Source organism: Galleria mellonella, unplaced genomic scaffold (genome assembly GCF_026898425.1).
Source record: "Galleria mellonella isolate WM207_F2 unplaced genomic scaffold, CSIRO_AGI_GalMel_v1 utg57, whole genome shotgun sequence".
NCBI lineage: Eukaryota > Metazoa > Arthropoda > Insecta > Lepidoptera > Pyralidae > Galleria > Galleria mellonella.
In genome coordinates this window covers 9,155,005-9,171,134 of record NW_026442119.1, presented here as the reverse complement: position 1 = coordinate 9,171,134, position 16,130 = coordinate 9,155,005, and the positions used below count along the sequence as shown (strand labels likewise).

Sequence of the window (16,130 nt, the reverse complement as noted above, 5' to 3'; positions counted from 1 at the left end):
CTTATCATTTTTATTTTTATCCTTTATTAAATTCCGTTTCTATATTTATTACGAAGGTCTACCAGTTGCAATAAGTTACGATGCCTGTTTGATAAATGTCAGATTGCCGAGATAAAATAACATAATTGTTACGAGCTATATACAATGGATTAATTTAATTAAACAATATAAAGTTTTGTCAGTTACTGATTACTTGCAATTTTTTGCAAACATGTTTATAGTTAAGTAATCGCGTAGCGCAGTGCTATAAAAATAGTTTATTTTAATAGATGTTTATTGTCATTATTTGCAAATATACAGATTAAACTTTACATTTTCGATATTATATTACATACAAAATTCGGTTTAAGGTTTTTTACAGTCGTCCAAGATTATATTTAGAGTTTCGTGCCAAGAAGGTACAAAGGAATCTTCTTGACTATGACCGTCTTTTCGTCTGTGTTTCATAGTTATATCTTAGTGACTACTAATATTATCAATTTGAATTTTGTTTGGGATTGTTTTACATATTGTAAACCCACATATACTGCAGTGGAAAAGTGCCAAAGAAAATAAAAACATATTTTTATTTTGTTTGCCAAAAGGGATACTTAGAATTTCAAAATGGCCTTACTAGTCCAAATGAGATATCAGATGAAAAGGCTTCATTTGTATATTTTGAAATTAATTTTTATTTATTTCCGAAGTTTGCGAAGCAAAAAACCAGAATTAATTAGGATATAAAACATATACGCGAATATTACAGGAAAAATAAACCGATGTTTCGAACTAGCACGGTGTTTAATATGTTAAATTATCAAAAAAACCTCCAATAACAAATTTAGTTTTCGGTCCAGTTTTTAACCACATTTATAGCCTAAAATTACGAATTTCACTATCAACAATAATAATTATTGGGTCTCTATTAGATAATGTTAATAAGTGCGATTTCTGTATAATTTTGGCGAACTTTTTGATTTTGAGTATTCAGAAAAATTAAATTTCCCGGAAAGTCTTTTATAGAATCCTTCTGTTTTTCTGGTACTTCGGCTTTCCTGAAGAATCTAATTAAAAAGCAGAGTTGTAAGATTCATTGCAGCTGAATAGGGTTCGGTACTTGCTAAAAATAATCCTATTTCGTATAACAATTGGAAAAAATATCAACCAATCTTATATGTATATTTTCGGAACCGTCTGCATGTAACTCTTACTTGGACGATTTTATTTTAAAGTAGTTATGAGTCTGCCTGTGATATGTTCTACATAATATTTTATCCATAATTATTATACTATATACAAAGTGAGAATCGAAATCATCACCACTGATCACACCACACTGACATTATTTTAAATGAAAAGTGTGTCGAAAAACGACACAAAATTTTCAACTTTCCATAATTAAACGATGTATTCATAATAATCAGCGTTATCATTAAAACGGAACGGGATAACGGAACTTGTATTAAATATGGACAGCAGAAATATTGGCTTTTTAGAATTATTTCCTACATATGTTCCATATTATATCTAACACAACCAATAGCCAACAAAGCCTGTGAATACGACTATGTATTCACTCGTAGTATTTTACATATATTACATTACATAGAAGTTAATTATATATCTTTTTAGAACATGTGACTCAATATTTATACAGCATACGAATGTGGAAATGATAGGGAATGAAAAAATAATTATAATGCTACACAATCAGACCAATTTTCTGATTTTTAATCTGAGATGTGCTGTGTTTTCTCTTAACCAGACAACGAATACTTGAGAACAGATTCCAAAAAGTCAAATAAAAGAAAATTGACATCATCATCATCATCTCAGCCGTTATCCATCCACTGCTGAACCCCAATAGATTGCCATAAGGGACAGCTTGAGTCACCTGCATCCACTGACACCCTACAATGCATTTGAGGTCGTCATCCGTGGATGCGTCCAGCTTTTAAGTAAATACGGGAAGCTTTTTATTATTAAAATTTTTATTATATTACTTATTTTTATTATATTATATTACTATATTATTAGAAAAATTATTATTATATTTCGACATAATTCTTTAGAAAAAAAAAGTTTTTTTTTTTTTATTACTATGATATGGTAGTTAACGAGCATATGACCTATTTGATGGTAAAAGGCGTATGTGACATAAAGACGCTTGCAACAACAGAAGTAACAAGCACGCGTTGTCAACTTTCAGTGAGGAGAATCAAGTTTTAAAGTCAAAAGATTTCGAGGTCTAGTCAGGATAGCCTAAAATTCGATTACAATGATACATTTCATTAAAAAGAAATAGTATGTTATTGGTTTGTAGGTGAAGAAGTATTTTTTATAATTTTTTTTACAATTATGATTGGCAAACAAGCTGACGGCCTACCTGATGGAAAGTGGTAACCGTCGCCTATAGACATGAGCAGTACCATGGACATAACAGAGTATATTGTTTAGCTTATGATACCCTCCATGCGTTGCCATTCCTGAGGACTCAGTACCCATGAGATAAGAATAATTAAAACAAGTTGACGTAGATCCAGCCAGGAGGGGGGAGGGGGAAGAAGCATCCCTCCTATGACCCCCTCCTTAGGTTCGAAATAGATATAGAGTATCGAACCAGGCAGTAAATTATTATCATATCAAATTTCATCAAAATTCATGTAAATTCGTGATGCGTACTTAGGTGCAATCTGGTTACAATTTTGATAATGTATGGAAGGCATCTATTTTTTGTTTATTTATTTAGCCGTTTTTAGATTGAGCCAATTCAGAGTTTATAAATATTATTCTTGAACAACATTCACGGTTTTATAAATAAATGTATACGATACGTGGATTTGTATTTTTATAAATAATTAATGGTGTTTTTTTAAATGAGTTTTTGCTATTTTAGATGCAAAGTTATTTTACGGTTTAATATCTGTCGATAAATTGTAATATATTATTAGGTTACCTATAATTATGTAAGTATAAGAAGATAGCGACTTATAAATAGGTGAAAAGAAAGAGAATGAGTATACCATAAGTATTTTTCTTTATTTTTTAAATTAGTCTATTTACATGAGATTCAATTTACCAACCATAGTTGGCACCACTGCTGCTGTACGCGATTTGTGAAACAGCGGGAGCGGCATATGTGGAAATGGTTTTAGCGACCACGGGGGCAGCGGCGTAAGAGGCCACAGGGGCGGCGGCGTAAGAGGCCACGGGGGCGGCGGCGTAGGTGGCTACGGCGGGTGCGGCATAGGTGGAAATGGTCTTAGCGACCACGGGGGCAGCGGCGTAAGAGGCTACAGGGGCGGCGGCGTAGGTCGTAATGGGAGAACCGTGAGAAGTCTGGGAGGAGTAGGAAGAGACTGAGGAGACAGCGGGGGCGATGGTCTTGGTCAGAATGGGAGCAGAGTACGCTGCGACGGCAGGAGCAGCGATGGCTGGTGCAGAATACGCAGCGACGGCGGGGGCAGCGACGGCGGCTATGGCGGGGGCGGCGTACGTCTTAGCTACCACGGGGGCGGCAGCGTAGGTCGCGATGGGAGAGCCATGAGTAGTTTGGGTAGAGTAAGAAGAGACCGACGATACAGCGGGAGCGATGGTCTTAGTGACGATAGGGGCAGCTGCATAAGTAGCGACAGCGGGGGCGGCGATGGTTTGGCTAGAGTATGCGAGAGGGGCAGCTCCCAGGAGACCACCAGCACGGGCGAGGCCCACAGCGCACAGAGCAACGATCAGCTGTAAACACAATAATAATAATTGTTTTAATTTGCATTGTACTGTTGAAGAATTACTTTTTTTATGCAACTTAGAATGGCAAACATGCTAACGGCCCACCTGATTGAAAGTGGTAACTGTCGTCTATAGACATGAGTAGTACCATGTACATAAAAGAGTATACTGTTTCGCCCATGATTCCTCCTTTGCGTTGCCATTCCTGAGGATTCAGGTGTTATTCCTCTGTATCCTGTAGATTCACTGCCATATCTCACCCTTCAAACCGAAACACAGCCATGTAAACACAACTGCTTCACGATAAAAACACGAATGGGACAGAGGTACCCAAGCAAACGACTTTTGTACAAAATCTCCCTCTGGTAAGTATATTTTCTCTGTTAATAATCTTTACCATAAACATATATTTGATAATTTCTTTATTATTCGTGTGAGGTTATTACCCTCTGGTGTCAAAGAGTTATTGGATCGCCTTTATTACACGAAGACCTCTGAGGCGGCTTACGAATGACAGCTGTACGTGCCCTCGTAATCACAAAGTAAGTGACAATCATTTTTAAATGACATAAAATTAAAATGAAAATTTAAAGATTTTAGCTGGGATCTCTTGATCGCCGTCAAACTTTATCCAACCGTCTTGTCAGTGTTGAATATATATTAAAATAATAGAATAACTGGTTGCAATTTTTTTTTTATTTTTGAGAGAGAGAGAGAGAGAGAGAGATGTTGTAAATCTATAGAAGTACTGTAGTATAATTATTAAAATGAATCCTGTAACAAACCTTGGCGTACATGTTGATGCTATTGAAGTTGGCAACTGAATAATTTCGACAAGTAACGCCCTGGTTTTTATACTGCATTACCGGCTGTACTCTACATTTCACTTTCATAATACTCGAAGTCCATGAATATAAGATATATATAGTTCAATAGAAACAGTTGCTTGTTTTTCAATATCTTTTTGCTATATTTTTTATAGATTTTTTTTTAGATTACCTATCCACATCCATTTCAATGGCTCAGCATAAAAGTATAGCTAGGTAAACGAGTAGGTATCATAATTATGACTATTCTAACATATTTTGATTCATTTTTAGTTGCATTAATTAACACTAAGTAGATACTACATTTTAGAATAACATTGATTAAGTATTGGAAGAATGAAATAATTTAGTATTTATTTGCATTTTTATGTTTATTATATTAAATATAAAAAGATTTATAACAAATATTACCTATACCTAATTAAAAAATCTTTAACCTAGTTATCTAATTAGGATTCTGGTAAAATCCACAAATATTTTTAATATGTTAAAATATTCGCACACTTATTAAATATTTAGATATTTCTTAAGCAATGATACACACGGCTTTGTAAGAAACTAGGTTTTGGATTATCCATTATATAGTTTATTTCAATATAATGTTCTTTGTATCTAACCTAACCATGAAAAATATATACCAAAGATAGAAGAAGCCAAAAACTAGCTACCGTTTGCTAGTCGATTGACTATGTTCTCATGGTTGTTTTTTTACTGGACAATGATAGAATATTAAAACCCACCTGCGCTATCGGTATACGAGTATGCGGACACTAGTTTTATTTTTAATACATAATAATGGAATGGTAGCCTTTTTTTCGTATCCTGTCTTCGCACATTCCCTGGAGTGGGAATGGGGAAACCAGTCCGGGGCTGGTTGGCCCCTCTCTGGTTGTTTTCCACGCAATGCGCGACTACGCATGGGTCGCTGGGTGAGCCTTATGCTGGTGGTGGCTTGTCGTCTTTGTTTGCGATTCGATTATGTTCCTCACGTGTGTGCCGACCGGCTCGCTCAACGCGGTCTGGTCGGCACACACGTGAGGAACATCGCCTGCGCTAACGGTACTTATACGCCTGGCCGGGCACCAGTGAGGGATCATCTATTAGCATTTAATTGTTCATTGTTGAACATAAGCCCCCGCCCACCCCGCATTACTAACAATTCCTTCCCTTCCTCCCACGGGGCAGTGGCAATAGAAAAGAAGGTGATAGGGCCGCTAGTCCCTATATGTCTCCTATATATCCGTTTACTTGGTTTTTGTATAAATGATAAGATATGGTAGTAAAATTACAGAGCATGAAAGCATAGCACCTTAGTCCTTAGTCGACTGAAGGTGTCGTGGTGTATTCAGTAACATTCATGGTGCTATTTATATTTACAGATCACTTTACTGACTACTTATTACACTTACTAGATTACTGCATTTATTTAGGTGAATTCGTAAATCTTTGTTTAAATAATACATGAATTAAATTATACTTGTATTAATTACCTAAACACCTGCTTCTAATTTCATGCCTTTTTTATTAATCATAATTTATCCCAATTTTAATTTATAACATGTAGAATTCTACAAGAGTCATCGTATAAAATCTATTAATAAATCAAAATTATGTTATGTAGGTAGTTCAACGCTAAAAAGGCAGTTTCGCAAAAAAAAAAACGAGAATTATAAATTTATTAGAATAAATTTTGGACAGACTGTTTGGTGGGTGACTGATTATACGATTTGATTAGGGTTGGTTATTACTTAAAACACGAGTAAGTTTCAAATAATCTACTTGTATTCATTAACTATACAAGTTAAATAAAAAGTAAGAGTTAAAAAAATATATTTTTTAGTAAGTTTTAATCCAAAGAATATTTACCAGTATTAAGTGAATATTTTTCCATTTTGTTTGATATATATATATATAAAATTATCAATTTACATGCAAAATATTTTTCAACATTCTGATTTAAAAAAATAATTGACAGCCCTATTGGATAGATCGAGTCAGTATGAATACGGCGTTTTTGCCGAAATCTATTATTAATCTTATTTAAATGTAAAGAAAAATTTGAAGAGACACAATTATTGAAAATTTGCATACCAAGTGTGATAATTTGCAGATGTATCATTTCCAGTTTTAGGCAATGGTATATAAATGAGCGTTTGTGAATTTGAAACTATTCTGTTGTCTAAATACAAAGATCCAAGATGTACGGCAAGGTATGGTGAAGTGGTTCAAATTAAAAGGATTATTTATAGAGCGATTCCTATAGATTCGGTGTTGTGTATATAACGTTATTTGTGGTTTCAGTTGATGGTATTCCTGTGCGTGGCGGGCATCGCTTCTGCGGGCAACCAGGCCCCCGCTGGATACACGACCGCTGCCCCCGCAGTGTCCTCTGTTTCGTATGCGTCACAGCCTCGAGTTGTGTCCACGTACGGTCCCGTCGCTTCGTACCCCGGATCATCTGCTCTCTCTAGATCATACACCGGCCCTAGCATCACGACTTATTCCTCGTCTCCAGTATCGAGACCTATTGCCAGTGTTCCTCAATATACCGCTGCTCCAGTCGCGTACTCTCCTCAACCCTACAGTGCAGTTTCAGTAATCCCTAGAAGTGGCGTCCCTGCTGTATCGTACTCCACCCCCGCAGCTATACCTTACTCTGGAGCACAGGGATATACCGTAGCTGCGCCATACACTGCCCAGGCGTACTCTATTCCCGCATACTCTGCCCCCGCGTACAATACAGCACAAACGTATTCAGGTGTTGCTTACCCCGGTTACTCTGCTGTTACCCCCGGATATTCTGGATACCCTTCACCAGTCCAGTATTCCTCCGCACCGGCTGTATCTCAAGTAAGCTATAGTGGTTTAGACGGCAGCTACTCTTTTTAAACACCAAATCTAATACCAAAAATATGTATTCAAACCCGCAAGAGACTGTAAAACTGTTATAAAAAATGTTAAATAAAAATACGATAAAATATACGTATTACAATTTAATGTGATTTTTATTAGTTTTCCCTTAGAATAATAATTTTATTATTACAATAAAATTATAAATAGATTTCTAACAATAGAATAGTTGTAGAAATAATTAAACAAAGATATTAGACATCTAGTTGTTATTCTAACAATAAGAAAGCAATAGGTTAGTTAAAGGTGTTTCAAAATAGGATCCGAAATATTTGGTTTAAATTTTCAAACTTTTTTTTAAATATTTTATAATTCACGTATCTAGCGAAGTTGGTGGCAAAATAGATAGATAACTAGGAAACTATATATTTGATGTAAAGTGGCAGCCATCAAATCTTTGGTTTAAAGGTTTAAACTTTTTTTTTTATATTTTATACTGGACGTATCTAGCGAAGTTAGTGACAAAATAGATAGATAACTAGTACTGTATATTTGATGTAAAGTAGCAGCCATAAAATCTTTGGTTTAAAGTTTTAAACTTTTTTTTTTATATTTTATAATTGACGTATCTATCGAAGTTGGTGACAAAATAAATAGACAACTAGCAAACTATATACTTGATGTAAAGTAGCAGCCATCATCTATAAATATGAACAATGGAAGATATTACATTCAAATTAATAGAATTTTAGTAGGATTACAACGCCTTTGATGCTTTGTACGAGTATTTTATATCTTGGTGAAATACCTAAGAAACTTTTTTTAAGGGACCGTCCGTCCTAAGAAACAGAATATTTTTGTCCAAAGAAACATATTTCGTAAAAAGACAAAAATAAAAACTACATTTTTTTTTATATCACTGAGATGGCAAACAAGCATACGGCCTATCTGATGGTAAGTAGTTACCGTGACCTATGAACACCTGCAATATTATTACGTGTGCGTTGCCGACCCTGAAAAAACCTCTTTACCCCCCTTTTGAAGAATCCCATGCTGTAGTCTTTTGGGAAAACCTCGGCAGGGAGCTTATTCCACAACCTGAGTGTTCGTGGGAGGAAACATCTCTGAAACCGTTATTGAGGCTGTAGGACATGAGGATGAACTCCCTGTCGATGGCGAGCCGTATGATGGTAAAATATAATGGTATAATGGTGCGTTCAGTCAAAATGAATAGTAGATAAAAGAATCATGGTGCAAAAAGAGATCTGTCGGGAGACTAAAAGACTGAAGAGTTATGTCGGATGGACTGTAGAAGTCGTAAGTTCTGATGCAATCGATATCATATTATTATAATTATTTTAGCCGTCAACTGTCCAACTGTTGGCAATCGCAGTTAGGCTTTTAGAGATGTTTTAAGAGGGACGTTGCTGCCCATCCCTCGTCCTCCCTTAGTCGACTCTTACGACATGTTCACCATAAAGGTGATAGCTTGCAAATAATTTGTCCACTCCATTAGAGATTTAGTACTCAACATATTTTTTTTTTAATTTAAATATTTTCATCTACAGGGTAAAACTAATTTTACAATATGTTTAAAAAATACAAAAAGATATATATATATATACATTATATATACATATATAACGTTGTCTTAATTTGTTATTTGATAATTAATTAGTGTAAAGAAGTCATGGAAAAAAAACATGCAAATTTGTGAGGTCATTTTAGATATAATATGTATTTATATTGTATTTGTATATTAATTTATTAATTTTATTATTTGAATAAATGGCATTGATTTTAAGTTTCTTGACACGTGAATGTCATGCTATATTTCTCTTCTATTTATGATCTGAATATATTTTCCATTTGTCTACCGTTTTGAAAATGAAGGAGGTATTTTTTGTAAATAAGTATATTAAATAATACGTTTCGTTTTATATCGATTTTGATGATACAATCTTTATCAAAACGAGAACAAAAATAAATAGTTTATTAAATAAATAATGTAATAATAAAACTTTATGTTTATATAAAATAAAATGTATTTATATTACATTTTCTTCATATAAATTAATTTACAATACACTCATAAATAGTCTACATCTACTGTACATAAATCTAAAAACACAGGTACACTGAGTCTTATTTACCAGCCGTAGCTAGCTCCTATTCCAGAGTATGATACGTGAGATACAGCGGGAGCAGCTGAGTATGTGACTGCGGATTTTAGTACAGGGGCAGCCGCGTAAGAGATAGCGGGTGCGGCAGCAGCGTAAGTTACAGCGGGAGCGACGGTCTTAGTAACTAGGGGAGCGGCGGCGTAAGTCGCAACTGCGGGGGCTGCGTATGACTTAGCGATCACGGGAGCTGCGGCGTAGGTTGCAACTGCAGGGGCAGCATATGTCTTAGCGACTAGAGGAGCTGCGGCGTAGGTCGCAACTGCAGGGGCAGCGTATGTCTTAGCGACCACGGGAGCTGCGGCGGCGTACGTTATAGGTGAAGAGTGAGTGGAAATCGACTGGTAAGATACAGCAGGTGCTACCGCCTTGGCAACAACAGGCGCCGCATAACTTTGTACGACGGGGGCTGGAGCAGCGTAGGCTACTGGAGCAGAGATAGATTGGTACGAGACAGCGGGAGCTAAAGTCTTAGCTACCACGGGAGCAGCGGCATATTGGATGGCGGGTGCTGCCGCATAGGCTATAGGAGTAGATTGTCTAGTAAAAGATTGGTATGAGACAGCTGGAGCGATGGTTTTGGTGATGACGGGTGCAGCGGCGTATGTGGCAGGAGCGGTCGCGTATGATATGGGAGCTGTCTGGATCAGGTTGCCAGCGGAAGCAATGCTTGCCGCGCAGAGGAAGACTACGACCTGAAATAATAATAAATAATACGTTATTTTTAACGTTAATTTTACACGAATAAAATTCAAAAAAATATTTGATAATCATATAATGTGATATGATTTTAATATTATGTTAATATTAAATCGTGAAGCTTCTGTACCTTGGTGTACATGCTTGTTGTTTGTCGATCGTGTTTATGATATTTCAATAATCTTTTCTTACGCTTTTATACAGTCACCAAAAACCGGTATTGAAATTATATTTACATCTAGTTAGTTGATTGCCCCGGTCGTTCGCTGCAATGTCAAGGCTTAAGACTGTCCGATTCGGTAGGATGTAATTGTGCAATAATCGTTTATATTCCATATCTTTAGCAAAATAGATTATTTAATTCAATACTTCTTTCAAATATTTGCAAGGTTGATAATGGAAGATGTCTTTATTTGTTGTAAGTATATTCACGTATCTATTGTATGTTTTTTAAGGTATCAAACTCTTTCCTATGTGAGTACAAATAAAAATTTTAAACAAACAATTTATCCAAAAGTAATTACAAATTTACAATCGAGCGAAAATTATTATAATTGAAAATTGTAGATTTTTTGCGTACATACGTTATTTACGTATAAGTATAATGTAGATATATGTTTCTATGCGAATTAGATACCTCTAATAATAGTTCATAGTTAGTGTCATCTAATAGGAAGTTGAAACTATTGGTTTATATAATCTGTTGCTAATCCGTGTGGTATTACTACTCTTATTACTCTTTTGAGGATGCCTTTTGATGTCAAGAGAAAAAAACTTTAACATGGCTCACTAAACAACAGTTTTACATGTCCTTCGAAGCAAGAAGCAAACGACAATCACTTTAAAAATAACCTAAATATAAATTTCAAATTTAGAGCAAACAAGATTATCAAGTTTGAGTCCCATACTCGATCTTGGAAATAAGGTACCTACACCCTATCCATTACAAAAACAAACACATATATATCTGAGTATATACCTGTGTTGATGCTTCATTAATATTAAAGCTGATGCTTTTCTCTGCGAAATGAAAAACTGCTTGTTGTGAAGTTAAATGTAGACTCCCTATTTTATATTTATATATTTTCAATACATAATATATACAAATTATTTTCAATGTATAATACATTTATTTTCAATGAGAGAAATTTCGTTTTTCGTCGGCATATTCCTGTATATTCATAATTGAAGTTTTTTTTTTGTAAATTTGAGCATAATACACTTTTCCGTCATATTGTTTTTGTCAATAAAGTAATTTGAATAAATAAATACTATTTAGGCATCAACTAGTAAATATATAATTTATAAAACAAAGTCTAATGAATTAAATTAGTTAAATAGATTAAAACGACGCCCACGATACAATTACTAACTAGCAAGATGAAAACAGTAGCTAGTTTAATAAACTAGTTAAACTACTAAGGTAGCTAGTTTAACAATCGACAAGAATACTATCATAATTGTAAGTACTATCCTGGAATTTGATTATTTCTATAATAGACAATATCAATCACTATCAACTATACCATATTTATATTTAGTAAAAATTGCCAATTTTCGATAATTGTAATTAAAGTATTAATTAATAATTATGTATATTGGAAAGGAATGTAATTATGACTGTTTGTTATTATGTATATTGGAATATAAGGGAGTTGGCAGGATATTTATTTAGTCGTTACTTGGGTAGTAGTGGATACAGGGACGGACTTGGTAGTAGTAGACAGATACAGGGGAAGGATTTTGTTCTAAGTAGTTACTAATTAGTAAAATAATTTGAATACGAAAATCAGTATATTACTAGTTTAGTAATAGTATTATAAAATTAGTAATTACTATTTATTGGAATAACAAAATTATTTGGATTTGCGCACCGCTGATATAGACGCTATGGGTGTCACGTGCTCGCTGCTGATCCTGAAGAAACTATAATATATTCTTTTTGAAGAACTCCATATTGTGGTCTCTGGGGAAAACCTCAGCAGGGAGCTCACTCTACAGCCTGAGCGTTTGTGGAAAAAAAAATCTATGAAACCGCACTATACGTGACCACATAGGTATATACCTATTGTTAAAACATTATTCCAGAACACATACTTAACATCCTAGAAAGTATACTTGATATACTCTACGTGTACGTGACACCCCTAGTGTTGCAGGCGTCCATAGGCTGCTGTGGTCGTTTACGATGGTAATGGCATTAGACGGGCTGTATGCTTGCTTGCCACCTTTGTTGTATAAAAAATGTAGGATTATTTATCTTCATAATTCTTTTATGAATTTTGTTGTAAATTTACGTAACATAGTTATGCTTTAATAATAATATTTTCACTACAAATTCCATTCTTTAAACCTAAAGATAGTCACCATAATAAAAATAATAAACTATGTAGAAGACTTTTGTATAAAGGTTTCTACTGATACTAAAACATACTGTCATATGATTACTGAAATATAATGGATACAATACGCATGCTGAGTATAGGTACTCCTTTAAAAATGCCCATAAGACTACAGATAGTAGTGTTAATACGTTTGCATAATTAATAAAGAAAAATAAATTCTTTAATAGTACATTACTGCAGCGGCCAGCAACTGAGGCATTGATGGACGAACGTGCAAATGTGGGCCGAGGTGTAGCCGAGCCGAGCTCAAATAATGCCCGGAAATCAAAAACACAATTTTACTTTTTAAGTTCAATGACGAATAACGAACAATAATAATTTTTCACGCGCCATAATGTTTTGTGTGTGTTTTTTTTTTTTCAATAAACAGCTTTCTATTTGCAAGCCAGTTCGAAATTTAAATAAAACCTTTTATTAGTTACCTCCTTGGTAGCCATGTTTCGAAGCAAAAGATCATTCCATTTTCAAATTACAGGACAGATATGAGTTTACATAGTAATTTATGTGGCCACAAAACACGACAGATATGGATTTTCATACAACTTTTGCCGGCCGCTGCCCGCATGTATCTGATCAGTACGCCAATTTTGATTTATCTCTAAGAAGATTGTCAGAATAATGCTCACATTTCCAAGCATGTTTGAGAAAAACAATTTAATATACATTCATCATTATACTAGCTGTTACCTGTTAGGCTTTGAAGATGTTTTAAGAGAGACGCTGCTGCCCAGCCATCGACCATTAAATTTACTATATATATATATATATATATATATATATATATAATACTCGTGCATCAGTAAATAGTTGACTGTATTTTGTATTATTTTTTAAGTGGTGCAATAAAGAGTTAATAAATAAATAAGGGACCTGGCATGACTTAACCTGTATACTTGTAGTTCAATAGCATTTTTATGCTTTTATGATTTATAACAGAAGTTGTAAATATGTATTAACATTGTTGTAAATGTTTTTATTTTTTTTTTAATTATTTAATGAATTATTAATAATAAGTCATTATTAAGTTTTTATATTATTATGGTGGCAAACAAGCATATATCTGTCTGATGGTAAACAATTATTGTATGATCTTTTATACTTTCATTAATTACGCCTAAGACAATTAGACAATTTTTTAGACATTTTTTTTTCATTTTCATTTTACATATTAAGTCCTTTTTGAAGTACCCCATTATCCATGCTGTAGTCTGTAGGAAAAATTTTAATTGACTTTATAAGAAAATTGCTCCAAAATGCCTTTTTCCTCTCATGGTAGTTAGTTTTTCGCTGCAATTAGGTGTATTATAAATGTAAATTGCGGTCATAATATTAGCAGCTTAAAATGTTATGGTTATTATAGATAATTAGTATTATAATAACGTGACGTCCTCAAATTTTAATACACATATATATGAAGGGCATAGCTACAATTATAATGAATACTATGAATACTTTCTGTTGTGTAGTGTGATCCGACCTCCACAACGTGAAGTGACGACCTCAAGTGTTGTTGGAATCGATGAGTGCAAGTGGCGCGGGATTGTACCACGGTGTAAAGAGGAGGGTTCTTGATAATCTGATTGTATTTGTAATGAAATATAATAGAAGTTTTAATAGTTTCAATCTGTTTATAGTTATATATTTTTCAGTCTTATTGAAAAAATAAATGTTCATAACATGACTTTGTATTATCATGTTATTGGTTTCCAGTTTGGATCTACATTTTTACTATTGATAGGTTAAAAAACCGCATGGTACTTGAAAATAGATAATGATGACAGTTAGTGATTAACATACAACTTTAAGAGTATTTTTAGTTAAGATTTAGTATATAAAGAAAGTAAATATGCTCACAAATATAAACCTTAAAAGGGTCAATTTGGTGACTTTGGCGTGTCGTTGTGGTTTAACATGTCCACATTTAGCATCAGAAGTTTACTATAATGAAAAAAAGCATAAAGTTCAAAAATTTATATTTATTTTTATAAATAATAAATTAGTTACTTGTGATTTGGTTCGTGAAATTAATAACAATTAATCAGTCGTTTACCAGCCGTAGCTAGCGCCAAGTGTGCTGTAGGAAACGTGAGAGACGGCGGGGGCGGCAGAGTATGTAACCGCGGATTTGAGTACCGGGGCAGCCGAGTAAGATATAGCGGGTGCGGCAGCGGCATAAGTCACAGCGGGAGCGACGGTCTTAGTGACTAAAGGAGCAGCGGCGTAAGTCGCTACTGCTGGGGCAGCGTAGGTCTTGGCGTAGGCCACAGGAGCAGAGTGAGTAGAGATGGATTGGTAAGAGACCGCTGGAGCAACAGCTTTTGTTACAACTGGAGCTGCGGCATAAGTAGTCACTGCGGGAGCAGCATAAGTTTTAGCAACCACTGGAGCCGCAGCATAGGCTACAGGTGCCGAGTGAGTGGAGATTGACTGGTATGAGACAGCAGGAGCAAGAGTCTTGGCGACTACTGGAGCCGCGGAGTACTGGATAGCAGGGGCAGCCGCAGCGTACGCTACTGGTGCAGAGTGAGTAGAGATCGACTGGTAGGAGACAGCAGGAGCGAGAGTCTTGGCAACAACTGGGGCTGCAGAGTACTGAACAGCAGGCGCGGCCGCAGCGTAGGCCACAGGTGCAGAATGAGTAGAGATCGACTGGTAAGAGACAGCAGGGGCGATTGTCTTGGCGACGACGGGCGCAGCGGCGTATGTAGCGACTGCGGGGGCAGCCGCGTATGTCACAGGGGCTGCGTGTAGGAGGTTGCCGGCGGAGGCGATGCCCGCGGCGCACAGGAAGACTATGACCTGAATAAAAACAATAGAAATCTGGTTATTAAAATATTCGTTGACCTTAAAATAGGAAGAAATCTCTTTGGCATTATGTAGGTGTAAAAAACATAACATAATAATAATAAATATATATATATAAATATGTACCTTGGAGTACATGTTTGTATTGTACGATGGTATTAATGGTAATGATTTTTGAAGCACTTACTTTCGCTTTTATACTGGTACATACAAACTGGTATTAATATTGGGTGCATGCTGGATCGCTCCGAGCGTTGTTTTTCGCTACAATGTCAAGGTGAGGCTCCACCCAGTGTTCAATTAATCTCATGTAATCAATGCTCACAATGTCGGCTATCAATATGTTTTATGGCTCCATTAGGAAATCATTATTGGAAGTATATCAAAAATTAAATTAAATGAAGATTGTGCACAGTTTTAGTTATATGAAGAAAAATTTACGTTTATGAAATTAAACTACTACTATTATTACTATATATTAGTACTGTGATGTACTCATTAAAGTTGAGACTGCAAGTCCCCCCGCTCCTGCCACTCCTCTGGGTGACGTCCGGGCGGGTGGTCGTGTGAGTCGCATTGTGACATATTATTGTTTATTATTTCCTACACCTACCTACCATACCAGGAGGACAGCACAAAATTGGCGACGAGGTGAAAAT

General features: G+C 35.2%; 2 protein-coding genes across 2 annotated transcripts; one reads left to right on the top strand and one right to left on the bottom strand.

Moving 5' to 3' along the window:
* Positions 1-3,016: 3,016 nt before the first annotated feature.
* On the bottom strand, positions 3,017-15,652 carry LOC113509860 (ice-structuring glycoprotein-like). Its single transcript, XM_052899416.1, has 6 exons — positions 15,598-15,652; positions 14,716-15,465; positions 10,392-10,454; positions 9,536-10,257; positions 4,491-4,602; positions 3,017-3,711 (listed from the first exon to the last, which is right to left on the bottom strand). The coding sequence occupies exons 1-6, from the start codon at positions 15,607-15,609 to the stop codon at positions 3,055-3,057; spliced, it is 2,316 nt and encodes a 771-aa protein (XP_052755376.1). The 5' UTR covers positions 15,610-15,652; the 3' UTR covers positions 3,017-3,054.
* LOC113509930 (pupal cuticle protein C1B-like) lies at positions 6,702-7,520 on the top strand. The gene is made up of 2 exons (XM_026893361.3): positions 6,702-6,742; positions 6,834-7,520. The coding sequence occupies exons 1-2, from the start codon at positions 6,731-6,733 to the stop codon at positions 7,419-7,421; spliced, it is 600 nt and encodes a 199-aa protein (XP_026749162.2). The 5' UTR covers positions 6,702-6,730; the 3' UTR covers positions 7,422-7,520.
* Positions 15,653-16,130: the final 478 nt, after the last annotated feature.